The sequence below is a fragment of the Megachile rotundata genome, chromosome 10 (assembly GCF_050947335.1).
Source record: "Megachile rotundata isolate GNS110a chromosome 10, iyMegRotu1, whole genome shotgun sequence".
In the NCBI taxonomy this organism is placed as follows: Eukaryota; Metazoa; Arthropoda; class Insecta; order Hymenoptera; family Megachilidae; genus Megachile; species Megachile rotundata.
This window is the reverse complement of record NC_134992.1, coordinates 16,620,566-16,645,986: the sequence shown is the minus strand read 5'-3', so window position 1 is coordinate 16,645,986 and position 25,421 is coordinate 16,620,566. Positions and strand designations below refer to the sequence as shown.

Here is a 25,421-nt window from a genome sequence, read left to right as displayed (position 1 = left end):
CTAACCTACTCGTTATTCGTCTCTCGCGCTGAACTTCATTAGCCATTCCGGCTTGGCGCACGATAAATCGGCGGATCATAAAGCTCGCTAGAAACAGGGGGACGAAGGCCGCCGGGATAACTCGCGACCCTGATTAAATTCACCCTCGAGAGATGGCTGTACGGAAAACGCTTTTCTCTAACGGCGACGATCTTTACCTACTCGCTGTTCTACTATCTCCATTTAAAGGAATCCCCTGTTCCAACTTTCGTCGCTTTAACTCAACCCTTTAGTTGCTACGGACGATGTAAAGTTGAGCAATCAACGTAAAGGGACGAGTGCGAGATACGAGCGAGATCTACTAATTCCTGTAGCGGAAGTTAACCTCTATTTTTATCGTTATCACTTTTTGCGTCTACCACCGATGGTAGACTATGTCCGTACGCTCAGTCAGTTCATTTTGTTATAAAAGGTCGTACCGTTTAATAAACTTTGCCGCTCTCGCAGAATATAGAACAGGAGAGGTGAAATTTTCTATACAATTTCATTCGTTACGAATGGCTCTATGCCGCGCAATTATTCAGGTTCTATCCTAGGATCCTGCGTCCGCTAGTTTTATGGAAAACGTTCCATCTTCCTGTTCGTATATATATACATATGGAAATGGGGATTGAACGTGAAATGTGGCTGTCACTCGAAAAGAACGGTAATAGAAAATTTCGACCCCGTTTATTCCGCTACTCCTCCAAAGTGCGACATCAAATACAAATAGGCAGTATGGATTTTGTACGGTGCACGTGAAATGATTTTTGCACCGCGTTGAACGATCGTTTCTCGGTTATAATTGTGGCTGCACGCGAAGACATTTGCATCGCGAATTATTCTATGAGAGTCGACGGTCCCAAAGCGCACGAGGAAGCAGCACGGAGCCAAATAGATCTGTAATTTGTTTTTCGTCGGTCGAAATTAGAATTTCATTGCTCCGTGGCCCCATCTGCAGCAGTGTACCAGCTCGTTTCGCGTCGAAACTTTTTGCAATCAAATTTTGGAACACGCCCGCGTTGCATAATCTTCTGACCAGTGAAACGCTGCAGTTTCTAGCAAGCATAACATCTCGGACCCGTTCAAACTTTCGTGCAATCCTTTCGCTTCCGAAACTTCGATTTTTATTCGACCGACACTTCCTTTTGCCCTCGTAATATTCGATTAGCTCTGTCGTTCGGCTGCCGCTTATTAAGTATACAACTTCCTTTATTAACATTTTCGTGGACGTTTCGCGAGGTTTACTAGTTCTGCAAATTTTTTAATCCGGAAATGTTGGTTCGGTTAATAGGTCTGGAACATGCACTTATCGCGAAGGGTACCAGATAATTTTCTCGCTGAGAGTAGGGGAGAGCAAAATATCTCCATCGAACAGACAATGAGAGTCACAAATCCCTGGAGAGTCGCGATCCCATCCTGTAGGATATCATCGAGCTCATGGAGAACCCTTGGTGGTGTGCTAGAGTGCCCTACCGCTAGTTAGAAGGCAGTTTACTCGAAGATAAAGCTCATCCATTTTCAGAAACACGGCATATCTATCTTGCTCCTGGAATTAACTCTCTCCAAAGTGTCTTTTTATTACGCTCCGTAATACTCTGTGTTTGTTTGTTCTCTGTTTTTTCTCATCGAGTTCTATCTTTACCTTACAATATTTACGCTACCATTTTCCCTTCGTGTACTCTACTAGTTCTCGTCTGCGGTGCTCTCATATTATATTAATGTGTCCTAATAGTGGTTAACATTATCTTTTTTAACAAGTTTTAAGTACTTTCATACTTGAAATATTCCTGTTATCTTTCTTACAGAAAGCGTATTCGTAGCTGCTATCGAATTTTAAATTCTGTAGAACCTTCTGTACCTCTGTCTCTAAAATCACTGATTCTACTACTTGATTTCTCAGCCTAGCAAAGTTTTAAGTTTCTTTTCATTTATTATTCGATTGCATTTATTGGATTTCTCGTCGATAATTCGACGCGTATAAAGTGCTTTTTTCTTCCGTATTCTGCAAAAGATTCGCAGCAGGCAATTTCCTGATCTTTCAATAAATTCTGGGTCACGTTTCCCTTGCTCCGGTTGTTTCGCCTACCTGTATCGCCAGTGATTGATGGTCCTGTCAACGTGATCTATCGCGTTAATCACCAGACACCCGTTACCCTTCTATTTTTTGTACTTTCAGCGAGTCGTTAAACAGGGTGGCCGCTGTGATATTCAATGACCCTGTTGTTGCTGTCTTAATTTTCTCGTTCTCCGCTTGATTCACTGTTCCGTCATATTTTACCGAACCACGATACGTCCACCAGGAGCTCAATGAATTCGATCGGTCCGACGTTATCGACGAATTTATCATCCAATACTGCAAATCACCTCCTAACCACCAACTTTGTTCGCTATACCGTTATAAATCAATATTTATGGACATTAATCAACGCTAGTTATCAGCTTCACTCAGGTTTCTTCCCTCGTACTCTCGTTATTTCTTAACCATTGGCAACAAAATTTTATAATATAAAATGTGAAATCTGGAACCAGTTATTTTAGCTGTCTGGCTAGCTTTGGCTGTCGTAGCGTTATTACAGGGTGAGAGAAAATCTGAATAACTTGCTCGACACCAAATAATCTTGCCTGATGCAACGCTTTTCCAAATCCCCGAGTAGCTAGATATCCGAAGTTCGCGATACCCTACGAGCAAATGATTAAATTTGAACGAAAGCGTTGGGAAAAATCGAAGGAAATAGCAGGCTGGCAAAACACGCGCGAGGCAGTTGGCTAAGAGACGAACGAAACTGGTTGTCGTTTTTCAGCGTTTCACGTCGGTGAAAATCGTTCTCGCGAGGCGATGCATCGAGCGCTCGTTTCGCGCACACGCACGCGTGTGTACGTGTGTCGTGCAAATTATTACCTCGAGGACGTGTCAGGAACACTCTTCACTCTCGCTCGAGCTTCTATCGAGTGGCTGTCGACCTGGCGCGATCGAATCCGGATCGAACGTCACCCCTCTGCATAATCCGCGTCCCAGGAAAAACCACTTTATAGCCACTCTAGATTTAGCTGAAGGATTCTTCGAGTAAACCGATCGTGGACCTTCCTATCGTTGCATTTTATTATTATCTATCTGCTCCTTGATGTAACTCTTAGATAAACGTCGCTTCGACGTGACATCGATTCAGAGATACCCGTATGCTTTATTGCTTAACGGATTACCGATCGGGCATTTCGATTCGACGCCTTCTTTTAATATAGCGGTGAATATGTTTGGATTCTCTCGCGTTTATGCAAGCTGGGATAATATACGTGGCGCGGAAATCTCTAGATTCGAGGATAAAAGAAATTGCGAGAGTAAAGATGTCAGGTAACGAGTGGTGGTGTTGCGGATAAGGCAGACGACTGCAACGTGGAACACCGGAGTTCAATTCCCCGATGCGGGATTTCCTTCATTTTTCATGGATTTTATGAAAATGCACTGAAAAAGTAATATCCGGCATAAACTAATTATGAGAATACCCTCGAGTACGCTTTCACAAATCACGTATTCGAAATTACGAGTTAAATTTCTATTTAATAATAAAACTATAAAATATTGTAAACCGAGTGTATTTCGAGGTATTAAAGTACCAGTTAAAGATACTGTTCTAACGGAGAACGTGGGATAGAGACCTATAACGCGAGTCGAGGTTTGAAATAATAGACGCTAGAATAGAAGCAGATTACGTAAGTAGCCGCATTAAGGTAAAGAGAGGTATAGTTGACGAAGGAAAAATGGGCCGACGAAAGTGTAAAGGTCGAGATAGGAAACAAACGACACAGTGATTTTTTTCGTCACAACGATCACACGAGCTATTATTTCGCGATGCATCGATCAGGAAGCCTTTACGGTCAACCGACGACGACCAACCCTGCGTCAATGGGTCACAATTACGATTTTCCGCGACCTATTATCGCAAACGGAGTGTAAAGAAAACCACGAGCTTGCACCCTGCAATTTCGTTCGATCCGTAACGAAATTCCGTGGGTGGATTGTTTTTTTAACTCTTCAGAAGGTTTTCGCGGTGTCGATTAATCGATAGCTCTCCAATCGGAATAACTGAACTCTGTCTAGCTTTTTCAATTTCCGATAGTATTACCTTCTTCGGTAGCGAAGAGAAGTTTAGCAAAAACAATTAACTTTCGTTTAATTCGTAAATGTAGCGTAGGATTTCTGTGTTTCCCGAGGTTGGACTTCCGTGGAAAATGTGTCCGAGAATCATCGTCCCTAGTTGTCATGGTAAACAGCTATTTCCTCTAAGTAAACTCGGACCTTCGATATCACAGCCGCATAAACATCCTGCGAAACAGCCACGCTTCCTGATGGCTTCCCTTTTCTCTCTTCTTCGTTACACTTTGCTCTCCTCAATTTTATCACAATGCGTGTAAACCACCCTAGCGTTGAATTACAAGGTGCTTGTTGAATACATTTAAAAGTGTGCTCTTTGTACACCAACTTTATGAGGGTAAATATCGTACCGTGCTACGCAACAGCAAAACCACTGTTCTAGCAAAAGTTCGCCACAAACTTCAATTTGAGTATCTGCTCTGCATTTCCTTTTATTTTACACTTTAACGCGATAATTCTGCTTCGCGTAAATGAATACATTGTGAAAATGCTAAGCGTGCAAGTATTTTATTATATCCTCGTATATGTTTATCAAACGTTTACGCTTATCTGGATTAATTAATCTTCTCGATGTGTTGTGCGAAATTCACCCAAGTAAATTTTGCATAATTTTTCTTTTCTCTATCATTTCTTTCGTATGACAATTTTTTCTCACGCGAAGATAATTTTGTTGCACGTCATCAAAAAATTTGTCGCACGAATTATGAATATAATTTTACCTTGTAACGCGACATTTTGTCGCGAAAAAATTAGTCGACGACAGCAACTGTTCCGAAGGCGAGAAGACATAAACGGAAGAGCCCTGTATAAACGTGTTTTGTATCCAAAGGATTAAGAACGGAAAGAAGGTGTCGCGAACGAGAAACGTATTCAAGGCTCGAATTTAAAGGACAAACACACTCCGGGGGGGAATCCACGATTTCCATTTCCGGCGGGAGCCTTTTTTGCAATAAAAGTCTTCTCTGCCACGGCGCGTTCAACGTTCGCGGTGTTGTATGTGTTCCACTAACTCGCTACCTGTCCACACGCAAAAACCCGTGGGAAGATCTTTTTCGTGAGGCGAATGCCTCAGGTAAAATCCTCCGGACTCTTCTCCTTTGACGACAGTGAAAGATCGTCTAACATCTTTCTTTGTCGGGATAGTTAATTAACGCTGCTGCAATCCTCGATCGAGGTCATTTATCACGATAAAATACTTATTCTTAAACGGTCGAGAAATTAATTTCTAGATTGATCAAATATTCACGTGATATATTTTCTCGTTAATTGTTCCGACAGTATTTGAAGAACATAATCAAAAAGCTGAGAAAGGGTGTTTTCTAATGCACTACCGTAACACACCATAGTGTAAAGAATCCGAATTGGTAGGAAATAAAATTGAAAGTTCGATAAATTTCGTGGAGTGTAAGGCGAAGGTAAGCGGAACACATCGCGTTGACAAACATAACTTTGGCGTGCCAGATGCAGCGTCTCTGGAAACCACTTTCGGATATTTTCTCCCCTTTGGGTAAACGGCGAGAAGCGGTCCATTCTTTCGAGAGGTACTCGATACGGTGACTTACCTGTCGGTGGCACGAACGCGAACAGCACCTTCCAGAATATCGTGACCGAATGCATAAGATAGTCCATTGTGGATGGCGCGGCTGCTTCGGCTGCTCCTTCGCCTTCGTCCTCGTCGCCGCCGCTCACCGTCAACGCTTCCGTAAATTGTTCTTTCCAGGAACTGGTTCCTGTCGATTAACGCGTTCGATACTGTGAGTCGGTGTAAATTACGATTAACCCCTTGCACTCGATTCTGACGGGACAACGCCAAAAGACTGTGAGCGCAAAAGGTTAAGGTTATTAAGGTTTAAAAGGATAATTTGGAACTTCTTCATTGTTAACCCCTTGACCTACAATATCACACTTGGAATATGATAAACCAGACTCGTATGTCAGCTACAATTAAATTTTGGGTTCTATTTTAATCATAGTCGGTATAAGCAAAGATCGCTGAAGACAAAGTGTGACATTCTAACTTTCGTTAGTAGCTTTAACGTTGTAGCAATAATTAGCTAGGTGTGAATGAAGCAACTGCGTAGAAAATTGTAGGTTAAGGTGTTAAGAATGACGAAGGAAGAAGGAATATGGAAATGAGAAGAACGCGGGAGTATTAATACGAGTATGAAAACTTAAACTGAAAGCTTATGAAGGAGCTTGGATGTTAAGTTCGAGTTTATTCCAATAGCGATGGAAGTTTGAAAAATTCCGAAATTTCAAAGTTGCACGGTATAATTACCTCGAGATTCTGAATTCCTAAAGTTTCAAAGTGGAATACAAATTTTGCGCTATCGTTTCAGGGGTGCTCCGAACTTATAATCCTCAAAGGATTTAAAATAATCCCATTACGCTGACTGAATGTTAAATAACCCTTGTTAACGATTCCCCATATAGGAAGCGACGAGGAGACCCGTGTCTAACTCGAAAGCAATTCCCATCACGAAATTGTGCCGGAGTATCTTGTTCAATTAACGAAGATGTCCTCCGCTCGACGGATCCATTCGTGATATATTGGCCATCGATAAATCAATCGAGCGGTCCGCATTGTAAAACGCGAAAAGATCGAATTCGAGATACCGTTTTACCGTCCGACCACGATCCGTTAATCAAATCGTTTTCGGCGAAATTCATCCTTTGAGGAAAATTAACGGAACGTCTCTATTTGTCGGCGATTCGCGCGAAAGGATGTACGCGGATCGCTTTATCAATGCGGCGAGAAGGCGTGTCTTCGGCTGCTTCAGACGATTTCTTTCCACAAAAGGAAGGACGAAACGCGGAATGCAAAACGAGCCGTCGAACAAAAGGAGCCACGAAGCGATAGAAGCGTCGTCGATTTACAGAGTTCGTTTGAACTTTCGTCGCAGTCGGATTCACAATTCCAGACTTTCCGCTCGAACTCGATGCCCTCTCGGGAACGAAACTTTGGAATTTGATATCATAAAGGACACTGATCTCGAACCCGATATTAACTTCGACGTAAACTATTCTGTCTCGTCGGGATTTATTTTGTAGGCTGCCGGGTGCGTAATGACCGATCTCGAGATACATAGTTTCACCATTATTATAGAGCATCGATATTTTTTACCTTTTTTAGTTTCGGTGAGTCTACCATGTCAAACATAAACAAGACAATCTTGTTTATGGCACGCATAATTGGAAATTAAATCGTAAGGCAAATAATGGCTGATCTCGAGAAGCGAAGTTATGATCGATAAAGGTTTAAGATGAGAGAGAAATATTCGGATTCTGGAGGAGTAGGAAAATCCGTGAAAACGAAAGAGTTGATCTGGAAAAAGGTCGACTCACCGAGTAATATAGAGGCGTTGGCCCTTTGAACCAGCTTGTCTACCGTGTTCTTGAACTCTTTTGACTCTTTGATCCTTATCTGTGCTCTGGACACTTCGCCCAACTTCGGTTTACCCAGTAACGCCATCTTCTCTTCAGCCGTCCTCTCTTCCGGCTGCTTCATTTCCGCTGCGACTGCGATCCCTGCTTCAGCTGTCGACAAAAAATCGTGTTTTACTATTTAAACGGTTCGTCTTGTGTTCTTCCGGCTTAATCTCCTCCAACGTCCGGCATATGGTCAGAACGCAGATGACGAAACTGTTAATTAACGTCTCGCAATATCTACATATACTATTTACAAATTTACAATCGTAAAACTGTTTCGATCCAGACCTTCGTATCAATCTTAACTTAATACCTATTATCGTGTTTATATTTAATAACTAATAGAAGAGAAAATAATATCGAGAAGCAGTCTTTCCACCTATATACCACTAAACTACCGTATTAACTACAATTATTAATAATAAGCGTACCGATAGCTTACGTGAAACTAATCGCTCTGACTCGATGCTGAACGTTGTCCACAGGAGTTCTACGTACAAATTACCACGAAAAAATACAAGTAGTATTCCTACACCCCGAAAAAGGACGAATAAAAAAATCATGAAAGTCAAAGGTTTCCGTTTTTAATGTGAAATGGAAGAAAAGCCAGCTGCGACGAAGAAAATAGACTCGAATTAGGGGGACAGAATAGTAGCGGTCGATCCGCTTTATAAATTATATCCGTGTAAAACACACCAGACTCGCATGCTAATTCCGTGTCCCGACGTCTGACCATATATCGGCTTCTACTACTTGCGTGACATTTTTACGCCGTATAGCGCTACCGATATACCACGTTTGTCTACCTACGTTCAATTCTTCCTACGAATACACACCGTACATTTATGCAACAATTTTTATTATCAACGTGTTCCTCGCGCAACGACGTAGAACGTTATTTCGATTTTCGTGGTAGACTTTTTGACGCACGTGCTCGCGTACATAATGCTCATATACATCACATTATAAAATGCATTTACCTTATTTATATTTGTTATTTCTCGAGCCGCGTGCAGGAAGATGTAGAATAGCGCTTTCTTTGCGATAGAAGATAAATTCTTGATACGAATATACGCGAGTACAGTTATTTTACATTGCGGTATGCGTTTATTTATTTATTATTATCGAGTTCGCCTATGGTTTCTTTTACTTTCTACTCGAGCTTCGTGCACGAAACAGAACACGTAGAATATTCTAGTCAGAACATTATCTTGGTTTTTATAAAATATTACTTCGAGGAAACGTTATAAAAATTGATAGACGTATACGTGTTATTTTATTAATTTTAGAAGCTGTTAAAGTCTCGTTTAGATGCGAACATCGAAAATTGACGAAAGCCCATCGGCGTTTAGATAAGATATTAAACGCGGTTGTAAACTCGAAAAAAGAACGAAAGGCGACCTCGTTGAATCGGAAAAATTTCAATGGATTGTAACAATATTTACAACCTCTAATAACCCGTGTGTAAGTTCGTTGGCTCCGAGCAGTAACGACAATCGTTCCAGAAACACGAGAAAACAAAAGTTGAGTAAACTTCGCGATTTTACGGCCACTTTTTCCTGGAAAGCTTCCCAGGGGGTTCGGGCAAAGTCTTTCTTTTTGTATCGAATCGTTTTATCCTCCGCCGATTTTTTACACGATTTTTGCAACCTTTACATAGCTGCTCCTGCTTTTATCGTTGCGAATCGATAAATTTCAATCAGATTATTCGGATTGTTTCGTTATAAAATTCCTCGTTCGAAAAACAATGTTCGGAAGAAAGAATTCTTGATGGACACGTCCATTTCCCTGGCAGCATTTTCCATAAAGACTTTCCCCCGAGCAGTCTGTTATTCCGACACGAAGAATGTATGTTTTCCCAGCGTAACATTATTCCGTTTGCAACGCTTTTTAGCTTACTCTCGCATTTCTGTCTCGCGAGCTTCTTATCCGTCGGAAAGCTCGTATTGCGAGAAAACCTGCTCCCAGACAAATCCGATATCGTGACCCAAGCCTGTCGTGCTTTCGGTCAGATTCAATTTTCTTTTGTTCCCTGTGGTATTTTATCTATGGTGACCGTGCTCGCTACGAATTGGAAAAAGATTATCCTGGGACACAAATACCGATGCGAGACTCTCCAACAGCTTTCGATAACCGAACAATTTTATGACTTTTCGAAACACGTGTACGCTTCCATATTAGTTACATTTACCGATCGGAAACGTTCATTGAAAAATCTACGTATTTACGAAAGCTCGAAATCGATTTGGATATTTATATATACGGAACGTGGTAGAATAAAATTTAACAGAAAAATCGATGTTCGGAAAGTTGCCCGAATGGAAGTATTTTAGAGCAGCTGCCTGGAGGAGGAGAAAAAGGAAAGACTAAAATATCCAGTCTCCATCCAATCTTAAGGTTAAACCGGGAATTCGCGATGATCTCGCGGAATCACCGTCAATTTAACAGAAGGTCCGTTCGCGGCCGAGCTGGGATTACATTATTTTTTCCCCGGATATCCTGGTAACGTCGTTTCAGCGGCGGTATCTCGGCTTTCCTAGAAACGAGCCGGCACTGGCCGTAATTGCGAAACGACGGAATCCCTGCCGCACCCTGATTCCAACCCCCTTAATCTCTCGGTTCATTCTCTTCGTTTTTAATCGCGACGTTTAATGAGAATCGCGGTAAATCTCTAAATTGAGGCAGCTAGTCGATCGATGAAACGCCGAGAAGAGGGTGGTTTTTATCGACCCCGTCGCAGCGAAGAAATCGATGACCTTGGGAAAGGTGGACGATTAAAGGATTAATCGTCTTTGAAGCTTGCAATTTCATCGCACGTAAACTCGGAGGAAAATTCGTTGGGAAACGTACAGGAAGCTTTGTGAATACACATGGTTTCCCTGCAGCCCTTTGAGACGTTTAAAAGGTTACAGTGCACCTGCTCTTTGAATAGCCAGCCCTCTGCCTACCTCGCTTCTAAGTGGATTACGGGATTTAACGCGAACGGTGCTTGAGCTTACGAGATTCGGATTGATCTTTCTATTTTTGGACGCGGAATTCTTTCGAAAATTAAACGCGATTCGACCAGCAAATATTTACCGTTCGCCACATGTTTCCGATTGTCCAACATCTCGCTTTTCGATTCGCGATATTCGGAGAAACGCTTCAAATATTTACGACGCTAAAATTGAAGCTATCGGTTCGATTCAATCAATAATTTCGACGCGAAGATCTTCGCGAGATATCGTACACCTCTATTACCGTGGTAAACGGTGTTTGCATGACGTTATCTCCGCTCTTTGCATGTACGCGTTTAATTTCAATCGAAACGAAACGGATTAAACGCAGCGACACGCTCGAATTTCCCTGAATCGAAATTGAACCGGCCTCGAATTCGGCTCGTTTCGACTTATTAATTTCGCGATTTGACTAACGCCCCACGGTTAACAGTTAGTTGCTCGTACTATAATCCGCGATAACGGTTAAATTGGATCACGGTAACATTATATTTTTACGAGCTTAATTACGTCGCGAAAATTGTGACCGAAATGTTCCGATCTAGAATTTGAACGTTCGCGCGTCGTCCCGATACTCTAACATTCGGTATCCGAACCGGATGTCCTGGTAAATTAATTAGCGAGTTTGCGCGAAAAGTGCGGGGCGTTTAAGGCGGCCTGATCGAAGTAGCTTGTATAATTGAAAGGAACCAAGGGGAACGCGTGTTCGCGCCGCGAACTCTGCCTTTCACCGCGCCGCCACTGTAACTAATTATCCACGGTGTAGCGGTTAGGTTTCACGATGCATCTAATGCGTTTACCTGCACACGCGCACTATTCTATACTTTACACATAACCGTTCGGCCGCCTCAGAAATTCGACTACCGTTGTTACTCGTGATTAATGGCAAACCTCCTGAAAACCGCGCGTCTAGACGCGTAAATTGGATCGTTAAATGTTCCATGCGTCTCGACTGGTAATTCGAAAACCGCTCGAATCAACTTTCATCGAACTTTGCTGCAGGCATTTCGCCACCTCGACTATTAACATTTACAACACTTATGGGGATGCTATTAATCTTGGTCATATAGCGCTTAGTATCGTTGCTTCTTTCGTATCGATATGACTGTGGCACTGTATTTCGTAAGATGCACTTAATGCGTCATCATACGCACGCCACGAGAATTATAGTAATTGCGAGTTTCTTTGTCTCTCGATTGAGTGGCTGTAATCGATCGCTGCTGTCGAAACATACAAATCTTCCATTTTAATCGCAATTTCTTTCGGAACAGAACTCGTGCGAAGAGTACATCAAGTTGCGCTACATTATTGGTCATATAACGCTTTTAAGTACGTGATCATAGAATGCATGACGAAACAACGATTCGGCGTATAAAACACAGCGATACGACGCCTTAACACGCGATTCGTAATAATATAATATGGTATACGATAACTCGCGATAATTCCTTTAAGTAGTTCTAAGAAGGTCGAGGGAGTTTTTTATTTAAAAACACGAATTGTTATTTATACGTTGTTCGCGTAATCAAATTGATTCAGCGTCGAGTATAGAGAGTCTATTTACGATAGACACACTCGATTAATAAGTTCTTCCAGCCATGGCTTATCGTCGAGTGCTTTCTGATCGATAGAGGTTGACTGCGTCGAAATCCCACAGGAAGGATCACTCATAGTAAGCTGGCCACGACGTTCGAGATTCGATCATCGAAACGATCTCTTCTTTTGTGACGGTGCGACTCGTCAAAGAGGAATTCAATAAAATGGTAATAAAAACAATTCCGTCGAGAGCCCTTTCTCCGTCTCTGTCGGAGATATCAATTTTTCTCTATCGCCGCGTCGATTATACTTCTTCTGACAATTGGAAAATCGACTTTTTCATTGTTCGCTGGCCACAGAGCGAGAGTTTTGCTTTCGAAAATAAAATCCGCCGTGTATTAGATAAATTGTTGGTCGATCGCGTATGCGTAGAACCGAGCGGTTAGCCGGGAATCGGATGATTAATTATTCGATGATCGATTTCGTAAACGGAGCTCGTCAAATTGGACCGGCGAGGATAAAAATAACTTTTTAATAGGGAAGCTTTAATGAACGGTGAATAAGAAAGTGGGCGGCTCGCTTTAACAACCTCGTCGTCTGCATTTAACCGACCTCTACGTTGTAAATAGCGTTCGAAGACGGCGGAAAATAGGACGACTGTTCATATATATTCGATTCGCGGTCGAGGAATCGAACGATAACAAAGCGTCGATAAAACGTTGGAGATCGCTGACGGATCTCGTGGGAACGTTCGCGAACCTTCGGAATGTTTCTCGTCGAAATCGTCGAAACTGCGAGTGGTTACGGTCGCGTCTGACTGATCCACGTCCACGACTACTGGCTAAATCGATCCACGTTTCTCTATCCTCCACTCTGCTTTAAAAGTCTAAGAAGCAATTTCGCTTGCCACGTGTGTTGTATATTCTTGCTTACGCTGTACGTGCTTCCCGGCAAGCGACTTCGAAACGATCAGGAATTTTCGTCGGGCGAAATTGCTACGCTGCACACTCGGTTATTATACTATTTAATTAAACTTAATTCGTTTCGAGTTAAAAGGGAAACGCGTTTGTAAGAACATACGTCGAGTCGGATAACCGTAATAATACGCAGACACGGTAAGCAAAGAACGAGTTTAATTTAATTAAGTTTGTATCAAACGAATCCCTTTACGACGATATTGTAAGTGAAAACGTTATGGTATTCCGAATAACAAAATTTTAAGTGCTATTTCGAATTAACGCAGTTTCGCGATTTATTTTCGATTCGAACAAAGGGTATCGAAGCAAAACGTATTTCCGATATGATCCGCGATACAATAAGGGATTCCGAGTGCGGTTCGAGCTCCTCTAAAAGCCCGGTTGACGAGCAATAAAATGCCGTTTGGCGACTATAAAATTATTCTTGACCCGACGCAGATCGATATCGCTGCGCCATGGACGTGAGTTTCTTCCGATCGTTTATCTTTATTTTTTCCGCCGGCCCTCGAATATTTATCGGTATCGTTCGAGAAGAAACATCGAGCTGTCCGAATGAAAAATATTCCCAGTCGGTTGATCGAAACGTTCGATGAAATTTCTCGGAGGAAGCTGTTGAACTCGTAAAAGACTAGAATTCGAGCACGAGCAATTAAGGGTGGGCACAATTGCTGGAAAGTTGTTGAAACTCTTGGACTGCGGGGAATCCTTTCGGGAACAGTTTTCGAACTTCCACCCTTAGGTCTGGACGAAATAACCCGCGAGCAAAGCGTTCCTCCCGGCTATGTACGAAATGCCTGTAACGTTGGTACTTTGCTAAGACAGCCTGTGCGCGCTCAAACAGACAGGAAATCTTCTCGTCGAAGATTGGACTGGCTGTTCGACTTCCACAGTCGAGGTTAGTTTAACTTCGTAAACTTCAATCTTAATCCCTGTTGCTCCGGAATCAACAACTATTTACTAGTCTCGAACAATCGGACGATTTTAATTTATGTACCGATGATACTCCAACTTTGCAGCGTGGCGATATACGACAAACCCAGTTGACTTCGTAATACGCCAACTTCACGATGCGTTTGCTTTGCCAACAATTCGCTAGGCGTTCAATTTGCGACGCATTCAATTCGAAATGCGTTTACTTTGCAACGTTGACTTTCTAATGCAACGAATACGTTCACAATAACGCGTTGGCTTTTCGACGCATCGGACGTGTTGATTTTGCAATGTGTCGAATTTGCACGATGTCAAATATGCAACGCGTTTAACTTGCTACACGTTGACTTTGCAACGCGTCGACTTGCTAATGCAACGAATATGTGACACGTTCACTTTGCAACGCGTTGATTTTTCAACGCAGCAGACTCGCAGTATCGAATGTGCACGGTATCAAATATGCGACGCGTTCAACTTGCAACACGTTGACTTTACAACGCGTTAACTTTGCATCAGACTTGTAACATATCGAATTTCCGACACGTCAAATTTGGAACATATCGAATTTGCACAGTATCGAATACACGTCGAATTGCAACGCGTGGAATGCGGAGTGCGTCGAATTTCCAACTGCTCCACGTACAGCGCATCAATTTCAAAGTCCCCCAAATTTACAACGCAAAGAATCGTCGAGTTAAATTATACCAAAAGTTAAGCTTAGATAATTTCCTAGGTTTTGCTGGGCCGAGCGAAAAACAAGATCGAATCGCGATCGGATCGAGATGGTAATTAAAGGAGCAGCGTGTTCCGCAACGGAAAGACGATTTTCTACGACAAAGTTCGCAAGTTTCGATAAGCGGAGTTTAATTAAAGAAGCACGAAAGTTCCTTGCGGTGAGAGTTTGCCGCGTGACCGATTTTTCACGAGGCTGCTATCGTCCGCAGTTCAGTTAAATATTTATTTTTTTTTTTTGACAGAATTCCCGCAGTTGTATAAAATATATTTGCTCGTCCTTCGCGTCGCGACGCTTTTAAAATAATGGAACGCTGCCGGTGATTTTGCGGTCTTTTTCTGGAATCGATTTATGTTTTGCATCCAGCATGCTGCCTTTTTATTCCCTTTTCTTTCATTCAAACATTTTCTCCTTCTTTTTCGCGTACGAAATTTAAACGTTCGAGTACCTCGAGCTAATACGATAACGATAAAAAAATAATTGAATTATTGTACAATGGTCGTTGCAAAACGGAATCGTAACAACGAGATTAACGACGAAAGGAAATCAGAAATCATCGAAATGTCGAGGAAAAATGAACAATCGGGAAATTGATTCGCGTTGTTATTACCGCAACTCATTTGTCGATAACCTTTCGACGGAACGAGGGAAAAGGGTGAAGAAGAGTTGGAATTAATTAAAGCGACGCTAGGAATTCAATCGAATTAATTGACCTGCGAGAGCTTAGGGAATCGAGAACATCGATTTGTCCCGGTGCATTATGACCAAGTGCTGCTGCTGCGGTGATTTAGTGCCTCATCAAATTCCAACTTAAGACACAATGGTGTTCGGAGCTTAATGGAACTCGTAGGAATCGGCTGATAATAATAATAATAGATTTTCGATACAATGCTACTCCTCATCGTACCAATCGACGTGCATAACTTCGCAACACGTAGATCTTACAATGCGTGGATTTCACAATGCGTAGATCTCGCAACGTGAAACTCGCGCGCCCTACAAGTAACGCGTGTACAGATACGAATTGTAACTGGTATATTGCTAACCAATAAATCGGACCGAAAGTTCCAAGTAATTCGACAAGTCGGAGGTTGAAATTGAATCGAAAAGATTAATACCGTGAGGAAGGCCGAGGAGACGGTGAGAAATAAGAGCGTCCGCATTCCACGCGGCGAACGCCATCGTCCACGCGAAATAAGAGACAGCGCAGCGGCAATTAAGTTAAAGGTCGCCGATGCTACGGGAAACGAGGGCATCGGAGTCGCGTGAGCAGACACGCGCCGATTCGAGATAAGCACGCGATAAGAGGTTATTCGCGAAGCTTCGATAAGACGAGAATGAATCTCTTTGATTCATTCGGTTTCCGCGTTGAATGACCGTACGCGAAGGGAATGAATCGTCGATGATAAGAGCGTCTAGATAAACGAGCAAGGTCGTCGATAACGAGTGGAACAGAGAGAATCAGGATTCTTTTTTCCGCGGTTAACGAACGATCAACGACATCCAGATAAGCTTCGAGATTCATTATACAGTCGGCTATAAATTCCGATTTGCGGAAGGTTAACCCGAGACTCCGTGCGTGGGCAGAAAATAGGCTGATACTAAAATTACGCCCACTGCTATTTTATCGTTTAGTTGAAAAGAAAACGCGGAAGGCCTCTATCGACGAGTTAATAAGGAAAACTCAATGTATTTTATGAGATACGTGACGGATTTAAAATTTCTTTAGATTACAGACATTATTGAGACTCTATGGGTGTATTTCACGCTTCTTCGTTGTTTCGTTTAATCGTTTATCATTCAATTTTGTTTGCAATTTAAATCACGCATTTCGAAGCTGGCTCTAACGTTGATAAAATATTAAACCGAGCTTGGAAAAAGGGGTGTAAAGAAAGAGATAGAAAGTATGTCGCGCTTTATATCCTTTTATTTATTTTTTTCATTTCCAGACTTGATTAATGGAGGTTTAATATTTCACGGATATTGTTTATCGCGTTTAATTTATGGGCTATTAATATCGCTACTTTGCGACCAATGTGACACCTATAACTGTAATAAAGAGAATTCATGCCTTTTATTGTCGATAAATAATTTTATTTCAAATCCTCGTTAATATGAAAGTATATAACTTCATCCGCGTTTAAGCGTTTAAACGGATAAAAAATAGTATTTGTTCTGTTACAGAACTTTAATAAAAAGTGTGTAAAAAGTTATCTACCCTTAGGGAGGAGTTACTCGCAAACAAAGCAAGTTCGGTCACTCGAAGTATTGTTCGTGCGAGTAAAAGTAGAGTGTTTAAACTCTATAAAAATGATCGCAAAAGTAGCGACGACAGTGAGTAGGTGACGGCCAAGTAGATAAGGTCACCGACTACGAATCCAAGAAACTCCAGTTTAATCCCTGAGATAACCTCTCTGCTTTCCACCGATTTTCACAAAAATTTTCTGAAATAATTAATAGAAAATGCTCTTAAAATGTCAACCATGAAAGATGTTAATCTACAATCTTACTGAGCTCTGAAATTTTTTATCACTGAATAATTTTGAGACTCTCAATGAGACTCGTTTGTGAAATGTTAAATGAGGAAAGTATTAAAATGCTACTCAGTGAAACTGAAACTACCAGCAATAGCTAAGAAAGGAGTGAAAAGTAGACAGATGGCGGTGAACCGGCAATAAATGCAAGGAATCCAATGTGGTCCTACAAATGACTACAATTACTATACTAGAACGGTATTATACGAAGACGAATACTCGCGAACCGCATCGGAAAGCAATAAAACGTCAGAATTTCCCGGGAAGTTTTCCCATTAATCTATCCTGTCAGGCAGCAGCTGTGACTCTTTAAAATGCAAGCGAACGTTTTGCGAGGCTCGTTCCTGCGGAGGCAACCTTGGCTCTCGTCGAGTATCGACGTCGAATCCTTGCCTTGCTCGAAACGAGGACCTTCGGTCAAAGCAGAGAGCGGTTTCCGCTTGGTTAAAAGAGAAAAAAAGGAAAAGAGAGGAAAAAGGAGGAAGGACGAGTGCTGGTTGCTTATAATTGCTGGAAACAGAACGCATAGAGGCATGTCAGCAGGGAATTGGTTTCGTTTCGAGAGCGTGCGCTCGCTTTGTCACCGGCTTTCGTTCACCTTCTTTCGGGATAATAGATCGTCCGTTGCATTAGTCTCTCTTTCTCTCTTCCCTTTCAACCGACTGACCCACATTTCACTGATGCATACTCGCCGGTTTTATGGCGGGAGCACCCGCGTTCCGAGGCAAGGTCGCGAAAACCACGCTCGAGCTTTTTAATGGAGAAGTTTTCGTATAACGGCCTCTTACCCGAATTACCAACATCCTCTTCGTCCTCTAATTCTCTCCCTCTTTCGCTCGATCCCGTCTCCATAAATTTAAGCCTTATAATTTCTATCGTCTCTACAAATTTATGCCTCATAATTTACTGTCCGATTAAAACGCGACCACTTTCGTCTTTCTCGCTTGAAGACCTTGTACATTTAGAGCTTTCAGATTTAATATTTAAACTTTTAAATGGATACTAGAAATATTAAAACGGGTACATAAAATATAAGCAACGGTAGGAGGAAAGACGGAAATAGCTCTTTGAGAAATTTATCTGTTTTTGTAAGGGGTTAATTCTTGTTATTTTTGTTCGTTGTATAATGAACGAAACTGTGATCTAATAACCCTTGGCCATCGGCCGAGAACTCATCGATGCTCGTTTAGCAGGCTTCAAACCATCTATGCGAACACAGGGCTTCATCGTGGTAGCTCGTTTAAGCATTCGCCCATTTGGTGGATACTCTGCCTTTTATCCATTATATACGATACCGAATACGCGTCAAACTAATGAATGTATTCCCCAAAACAAAGTACTATTAAAAGTAGTCGTAAATTTTACTTTACTGTTCGCCCATTTTTCACGAAAGAGTCTAACGAATATATTTCAGTGTCATCGTCTTATTTATCTTGCTTATCAATGACCAAATAAAACTAGCGAACATTCTTATCGTCGGGTCGATTAAATTAAATTACGAACGAAGCATGACCGATCAAAGACCGGAATTTACTCCATAACTTGAAAACATGAGCAACGTTAACGTGAGTCGAGTGTATAACCGTTAAAACGTCGAAGCTAGTGTAAAATAATTGCACGATGATAACGTTCAACTTGAACTTGAGCCGAGCACAGATAAATAGGCGGATCGCGTGCTTTTTCGAGATCGTTAACAACCATGATACAAATAACGTGGATCCGACAAAAATTACGTAACGAGTTCTTTATTTACACGGCGCCGTTATCATTTTATCTGAAAATTCCACGACACGACCGGACAACATCGGCTATCCGCGCATGGCCGATGTATCTCACGGTTTTACCGGAAGATACGAGGCAACTGCAAAGTTCTCCAGTTAGTTGGAAAGATAATGCGCGTCTCTCGCGGCAGAAATGAGCGGTTGCGACGATAACAACGTCGGTAATTGACCGCCTCTGGTGATGACGCGATCGTTACAGTTAACCAGTTCCCGTGTGGGATGATCGTAACTTTGTATGTACCTCGGAGAGTGTTTCGTGGGATAGCAAACTCTACGCCCAAACTAATGACGGAGCCTGAGTGCACCGGTGTGAAAGAATTTCCCTACCGAAAACGTGTAAGCACATGGTCCCGACATATTGCCGCGGATTAGAAATTTTGACGCTTCTTGAACGGTTAGTCTATGTACGATACTATGTGTAGATTGCCACTATTGTAGAGATAAAATACGGGTAAAGTTGTAATGGCTTGATAGTAACGACGGGGCGCGTGGTAATGATATATGTAATACGGTGCGTGGTGTTACGATGCGTGGTGTTACAACGCGTGATATTACGACGCGTGGAATTGCGACGTATGGTATTACGGCGCGTGGTGTTACAACGCGTGATGTTACGACGCGTGGAATTGCGACGTATGGTGTTACGGCGCGTGGTGTTACAACGCGTGGAATTCTAACGCATGGAATTGTGGCACGTGGTGCTACAACGCGTGGAATTCTAACGCGTGGAATTGCGGCGCGTGGTGTTACTACGCGTCGAATTCTAGCGCGTGGGTTGTTACGGCGCGTGGTGTTATAACACGTGGAGTTCTAGCGCGCGATGTTACGGCGCGTGGTACTACGACGCGTGGAATTGCAGCGCGTGGTGCCACGACGCATGGAATTCTAACGCGTGGTGCTACGACGCGTGGTGTTACAACGCGTGATGTTACGGCGCGTGGTGTTACAACGCGTGGAATTCTAACGCACGGAATTGCGGCGCGTGGTACTACGACGCGTGGAATTGCAGCGCGTGGTGTTATGACGCGTGGTGTCACGACGCATGGAATTCTAACGAGTGAAACTGCGGCGCGTGGTGTTACAACGCGTGGAATTGCGGCGCCTAATATTTCGATGCGTGGTAGTAACGACGCATGAATATTACGAAGCCTGATGCTGGAACGCGTAGTAATGCGAGACACGATGGAGCGAGTGGTAACATGGCGTGTAGCATTACAGCGCGCCGTACAGCGCTTGGTACACTGAGTAAACACGTAAATAGTACAGAGGGAGATTGCACGAGTGCAACAGTGATAATACAACAGATAATACAATGCATGATTCTACTGAAAGTAGTACAACAGATAATAGTGCGTGATACTCGAACGCATGAACGAACGATGATATATCGCGTCAACATACAATGACAACCCATCGATCAAATCGTTGAATATAGCTCATTGCGATACAATGCATGATGAAACGGGCATGCAATAGTACAATAATCTTAGGCGTTCATGATCGCGTTCGTTGATCCGAATGGCATTCTTTTATTAGCAATTTTCCTGTGTTTTGCGTTACAAGGTATTTCATGAATGAACAGCTGTAATTTTTGGGTGAAAGAGGGTTAAAATCGATAAATCGGTGAGTGAACGACCATTGAGTCAACGCTTACCCGTGGTCGGTGAAAATAAATCAAATTTCCGCGGATCACGCGGAAGCCCGATGCAACGTTCAAGTTTCCCAGGGACTTCGCGAAGGTCACGGAGTGTCTGAACGGGGGAAGTTTTCGGTTGAAAATTCTCGGGAGTAGTCAACGATCACTGCCAATCACCGAAGCGTCGTGTTTCGTTTGAACAAAAAGTTTGTACCGCGTTACAGATCGATCGTTACCTAATTCGTTTATTTGGAGAACTTGTAAGTTGCCGTAAACCGATACTAGTTCAGAAACTGAATCGATACGTCGGTAATTAACACTCGCTTCGAGTGTTAACGATCAAGGTAACTTGGGTTAATTGGTAGAATTCGGTAAATCACCGATTCGTCTCCTGGTTCTATCGCGAAGAGTCCGTATTTAATCAACGCGCGTTTCATTAGAACGTACATATACGTCACGGATAAAAGGTTAACGAGAATACCTGACTAGCTCCCTGGTGATCTAACCCAAACCAGGCGAACATTCGCAGGCCATTAAGCACCCTTCGGAATCCTTTCTTCCGGAGAATTCTCGATCGACCTCAGTTCCGTTCGATTCTCAAATTATCCATCGACTAATTAACCAATTAATTAACCCCCATTAGATATAACGATGCCTTTTACATGTATTCACATATTTCTTCCCCGTTCCATTTAAGAAGAAAGTAGGAAAACGGGACACCGACAAAATTTACTTGCAAGTTATTCTACATAAAGCCTTTCGGTCCGATTAACCGAAAGATATTTCGGTAGAGAAAGCGTTCTCGAAGGTAAAGCGTTAGAAAGCATCGAGTATCCGTTCGTGGTTAAGTCGAAAACAAATACAGTATCAAAATAGCCGAAACCAGGTTGCCACGGACGATATAAAACGACGCGAGATTATACGCCACAAAATATATATTAATGCATATGCATGAGCTCGGGAGAGGTACACGCGGTTACGAAACCTCGTAGTATGCAAATCGTGAATGTAGACAGCACCACCGAGAAGAAAGTGTGACACGAAAATGGAATTGTATTCCATCTTTTATCAACTAGAAAAGAGCTTTTGCGAACATATCTTCTTCTGTGGCTAGTGAGACATCGAGATGACTCGGGGACTTCATTTACCTCGATTTAATTCGCTTAGATCCAATCGATATCGTTCGACTACTCGATTTCGCTCGAGTACAATCTACCTGAACTCAGTTTCGTTCGATCCAAACTATAAATGATCATAAAAAAAAAATTCACATTAGTATCCAAAGAGTTCTAACATCCACAGCTTCTACGACCCCTACGAAGAGCGCATAAGTAAACCTATGTATGCTATTAAACTTGAGACACTGAAAAGAATATAAAATCGTAAAGTATAGAAAAACTGGAAGCGTAAACCAAGCTTTATAAGTAGCGTATACGAAGCGACATGTACGCAACTACTGTCCTCTGCATCGGACTAGAAAGACGCTAACGTACTTGTGCCATTATGGAGTCAGTTTACTCTGAGTATAGCGGCTACTGTTAACCACTCTAGGTCGTTTGTTACGAGAGGAAACGGCTGCAGGGAATCAGCGCGACAGGATGCTAAATCGATCGGAATTTAACATTCCCGTTCGTTGAAACTTACGTCGAATCGTATCGGATCCAGTTGCAACAAAATACATCAAGCAATTGCACATTTATTAAGAATTAATTTTTAATCGTAGCTTTAAAATAACTTTCATGAAAAATCTTTACCGGGTTCTCTCTTGTAAATTTATAAATAATTTCGTTGAACGTCGAATCGCTTTGAAGTTTATTCATCGAGTTCTTGAAAGACGAAGTTTGTTCAGCGTCCGAACAACGATACAAGGAATAGCACTTTTTCTATCGGAAGCGTTTTAGCCTCTAATTTTGAATAACATTCAAAGCGAATCGAAATTTCTATCCCATATAACTTTTAGTTTCCGTGTTTCTCTTTTCAACGCATCGGCGATAAATCAGTTTACGGAAGAACGTCGTTGACCATCGCGTTTTTCCCATTTTTCTCCCGTGATCGATAAGCTTGTAATCACTCGTCCCGTCAACCTCTCGATTTATGATTTCCTCTCTGGAAAACAATCGAACGAGACTCAACGAATACTACCTGGCCCGAGGCGTTCATTTCACGAAGGTCGAGTATCGAATTCCGTTTACCTTGAAACGTCCATGAATTTCAGTCGCGAGATCGATTATTTAAGGATGCATCAATCGACAATTATACCAAATATCGATGTTGCTCGCTGTATAAAGCGGAAACAACGGTATCGATTTTTATCGCGCTTCGGCAAAATCCGTGCCATGAAATTTAATTTGTAAATAGCGGTATATTTTATATGCAGCAGCATCGGCGCGCTTTAAAATAGGTTCGATCGCAATGAAAAATTGATGCGTTTATCGGCTGGCGATAATCCAGTACATAAATACATGAAATTTGAACGCGTGGCGACTGAAAAGGTTCACGAATCACTGACCATAAAGATTACCCTTAATTTTTTCAGCCGAAGCCGTTCAAACACCCATTGTCTCGACGAGGAACAAAGAGTTAAATTGGTTGCGAGTAATTAGTTAAATTCGTACATGCGCAGGAAATTTTCCTCGACTCTCGATATCTTTCATAAATGATCCGGTCGGATTTCTCGTCGTTCTATAGCAAATCGTAAACGAATCGAGGCCGAACTCGATTAATAAACCTTTGAACATTTCAGATATTTTTTTGCGATTCATCCTGTCCTTCTTTCGTGTCCACGTTCGTATCTTTTCCTCTCGTTTCCACGCGATTACACGAGCGACCTAGCGTTATTTAAATCTCGTTACCCTTCGATCTTTCCGTTAGTTCTCGACCTTCGTGTGATTAGAGGCCTCGCTGACCCGTTAAAAACGAATTTCAAAGTACCACCGAGAAAATTCCATTCGGCTTTAACCTCTCGATGCGTCGCGCTTCCGAACACTCTGGCCCTCTTTAACGAGATTATTAGACATTTTCTTTTACCCTCGAGGACTGTTTGTTTTTCAAAGGAAACTTCTATCGATCGCGAAAGAAAAAGGGTTACCCTTCTTCGCTCCCTTTTTTTAACCGTCGACGAAACGGGATCACCGTTACGAAATTTTCTTCGACTAGAAAGCTAAGAGGCACGTGCTTTTAACTTTGGTATAATTGTATAGTCTGTAAATGTTACAAGGTATAACATTTATTATACGATTACTAAATTTAGGTAATCTTCGTTAAGTATCGATAAAATCACGTATGAATAATTTTTATTATTATCGCGAAACGTTTATAGAGATTAATGTTTCTCGCGCTACTTCCAGCGTGGCAGTCAACGGCTTTTATTAAATACGTCGGTGCGTTAGACACCTAATTAGTAAACACGTGCCTCTCCATTTTCCTTCAGACTGATCAAAGACCAGTCACCTTAACGCTATCAAATTTAAACAGAGATTTTTCATCGCACAAAATTGATTAGAAAATTTCATGCTCACCTCCTTGCAGTTGTGGTTCACCTAACTCGACGTAGAACAAAGCGTCCTTCTCGTACGAGTCCTCCTCGATTATCGACAGATTGATCACTTTTCTGAAAAAAGACCAAATATTATTCGAGAAAAGATCCTCGACGACAGTTCACGTATCGAATTTATCGAAACGGGTAATTGTTAGAGTTCGGATGCGGCAAACTACAGGACAGATTGTACCGGAAGTAGTTTATAAGTGGTGTCAAATGCAACGAGATCGTTTAGAATGCGCCGTCGATGGTATTCGACGTTGACGAAGCCAGATGGTTCGCTAAATTGATCTGGCTGCTAGTCTGAATCGATTTGAAATTCAAATTTCGACGTCTAATTTGGCAAAAGCCGCCCTATCGTTCATTCTGTCGAGTCGGTTACTCGATTATGTTCGTGTATGGAGCCAGTAGCAAGGCCGATTGAAAAGCGCCCAAATGAATTTTTGACATTGCATTGGAAGACAGCGCATACGGTCAGCTTTCACAAATGCCCGACTTACATTCCGGAAAAGTTTCTACCTTTCGAGTAGGAAACTTCCAATTCGAAAGCTATTAATTTTAATTTGTAATCGAGCAGGTTCCAGCTTTTAACCTCTGACTCGAAAGCTTCCAGCTGGAAAGTACCTTTCGATTCGGAAGGTTCTATCGTGCAATTATTTCTGCCTTCGGTGCGCGTCAGCTATTTCGGAGCGTAGACCCCTTTGACCGGACAAATATAGTTTTCCGTAGAACCCTGCTGTGATTTTACGTCCAACTATAATTAGCGGTAGAGTAACTCGAGTATACCGCTATATTCGAATTATAGTTATCCAAAATTGTAGAAATCGAAAAATTTCGTTCGCGAATTATTTGTTGAATTTACTTTCAGTTCGGATACGCGATAAAGGGCGAAATAAGCGTTTATGGAGAGAAAATCTTTCGGAAACTAAGGAGAGGAAGCTCATCAACCCTACTTCTGGATTCCGTTTCACTCTCATCGGTTCGTCAAGGTTTCGTTCGCGAGAAATAGAATTCCCCGAAGATTGGATTGCTTCTCTCGAAGTCGAGCAAACCGAAACAGGTCTTCGATGGATCGATTCCCCCGCAATTCGCAACTCGCAGTCCGGGAAAAACGAAAAAACTTCACAGCCATGTTTCCTTTTCCGTCTGCTCGAACGATT

General features: G+C 42.2%; 2 protein-coding genes across 7 annotated transcripts in view; one reads left to right on the top strand and one right to left on the bottom strand.

Moving 5' to 3' along the window:
* The window catches only part of Syt14 (Synaptotagmin 14), a 103,083-nt gene that overhangs the window by 33,818 nt on the left and 43,844 nt on the right, over positions 1 to 25,421 (top strand). The window lies entirely within an intron of this gene.
* The window catches only part of Calx (sodium/calcium exchanger 3), a 75,870-nt gene that overhangs the window by 30,296 nt on the left and 20,153 nt on the right, over positions 1 to 25,421 (bottom strand). For 3 of the 4 annotated variants that reach the window (XR_013039744.1, XM_076536731.1, XM_076536730.1), the window contains exons 3-5: positions 24,242 to 24,333; positions 7,517 to 7,708; positions 5,734 to 5,901 (exon numbers count right to left, since the gene is read on the bottom strand). Coding sequence is in view for 2 of the 4 variants with exons in the window: in XM_076536731.1 (XP_076392846.1) it covers positions 5,734 to 5,901; positions 7,517 to 7,708; positions 24,242 to 24,333 (452 nt within the window). In the remaining 2 variants the exon portion in view is untranslated. The remainder of the gene's footprint in view (positions 1 to 5,733; positions 5,902 to 7,516; positions 7,709 to 24,241; positions 24,334 to 25,421) is intronic. The other variant, XR_013039745.1, reaches the window with a different exon arrangement.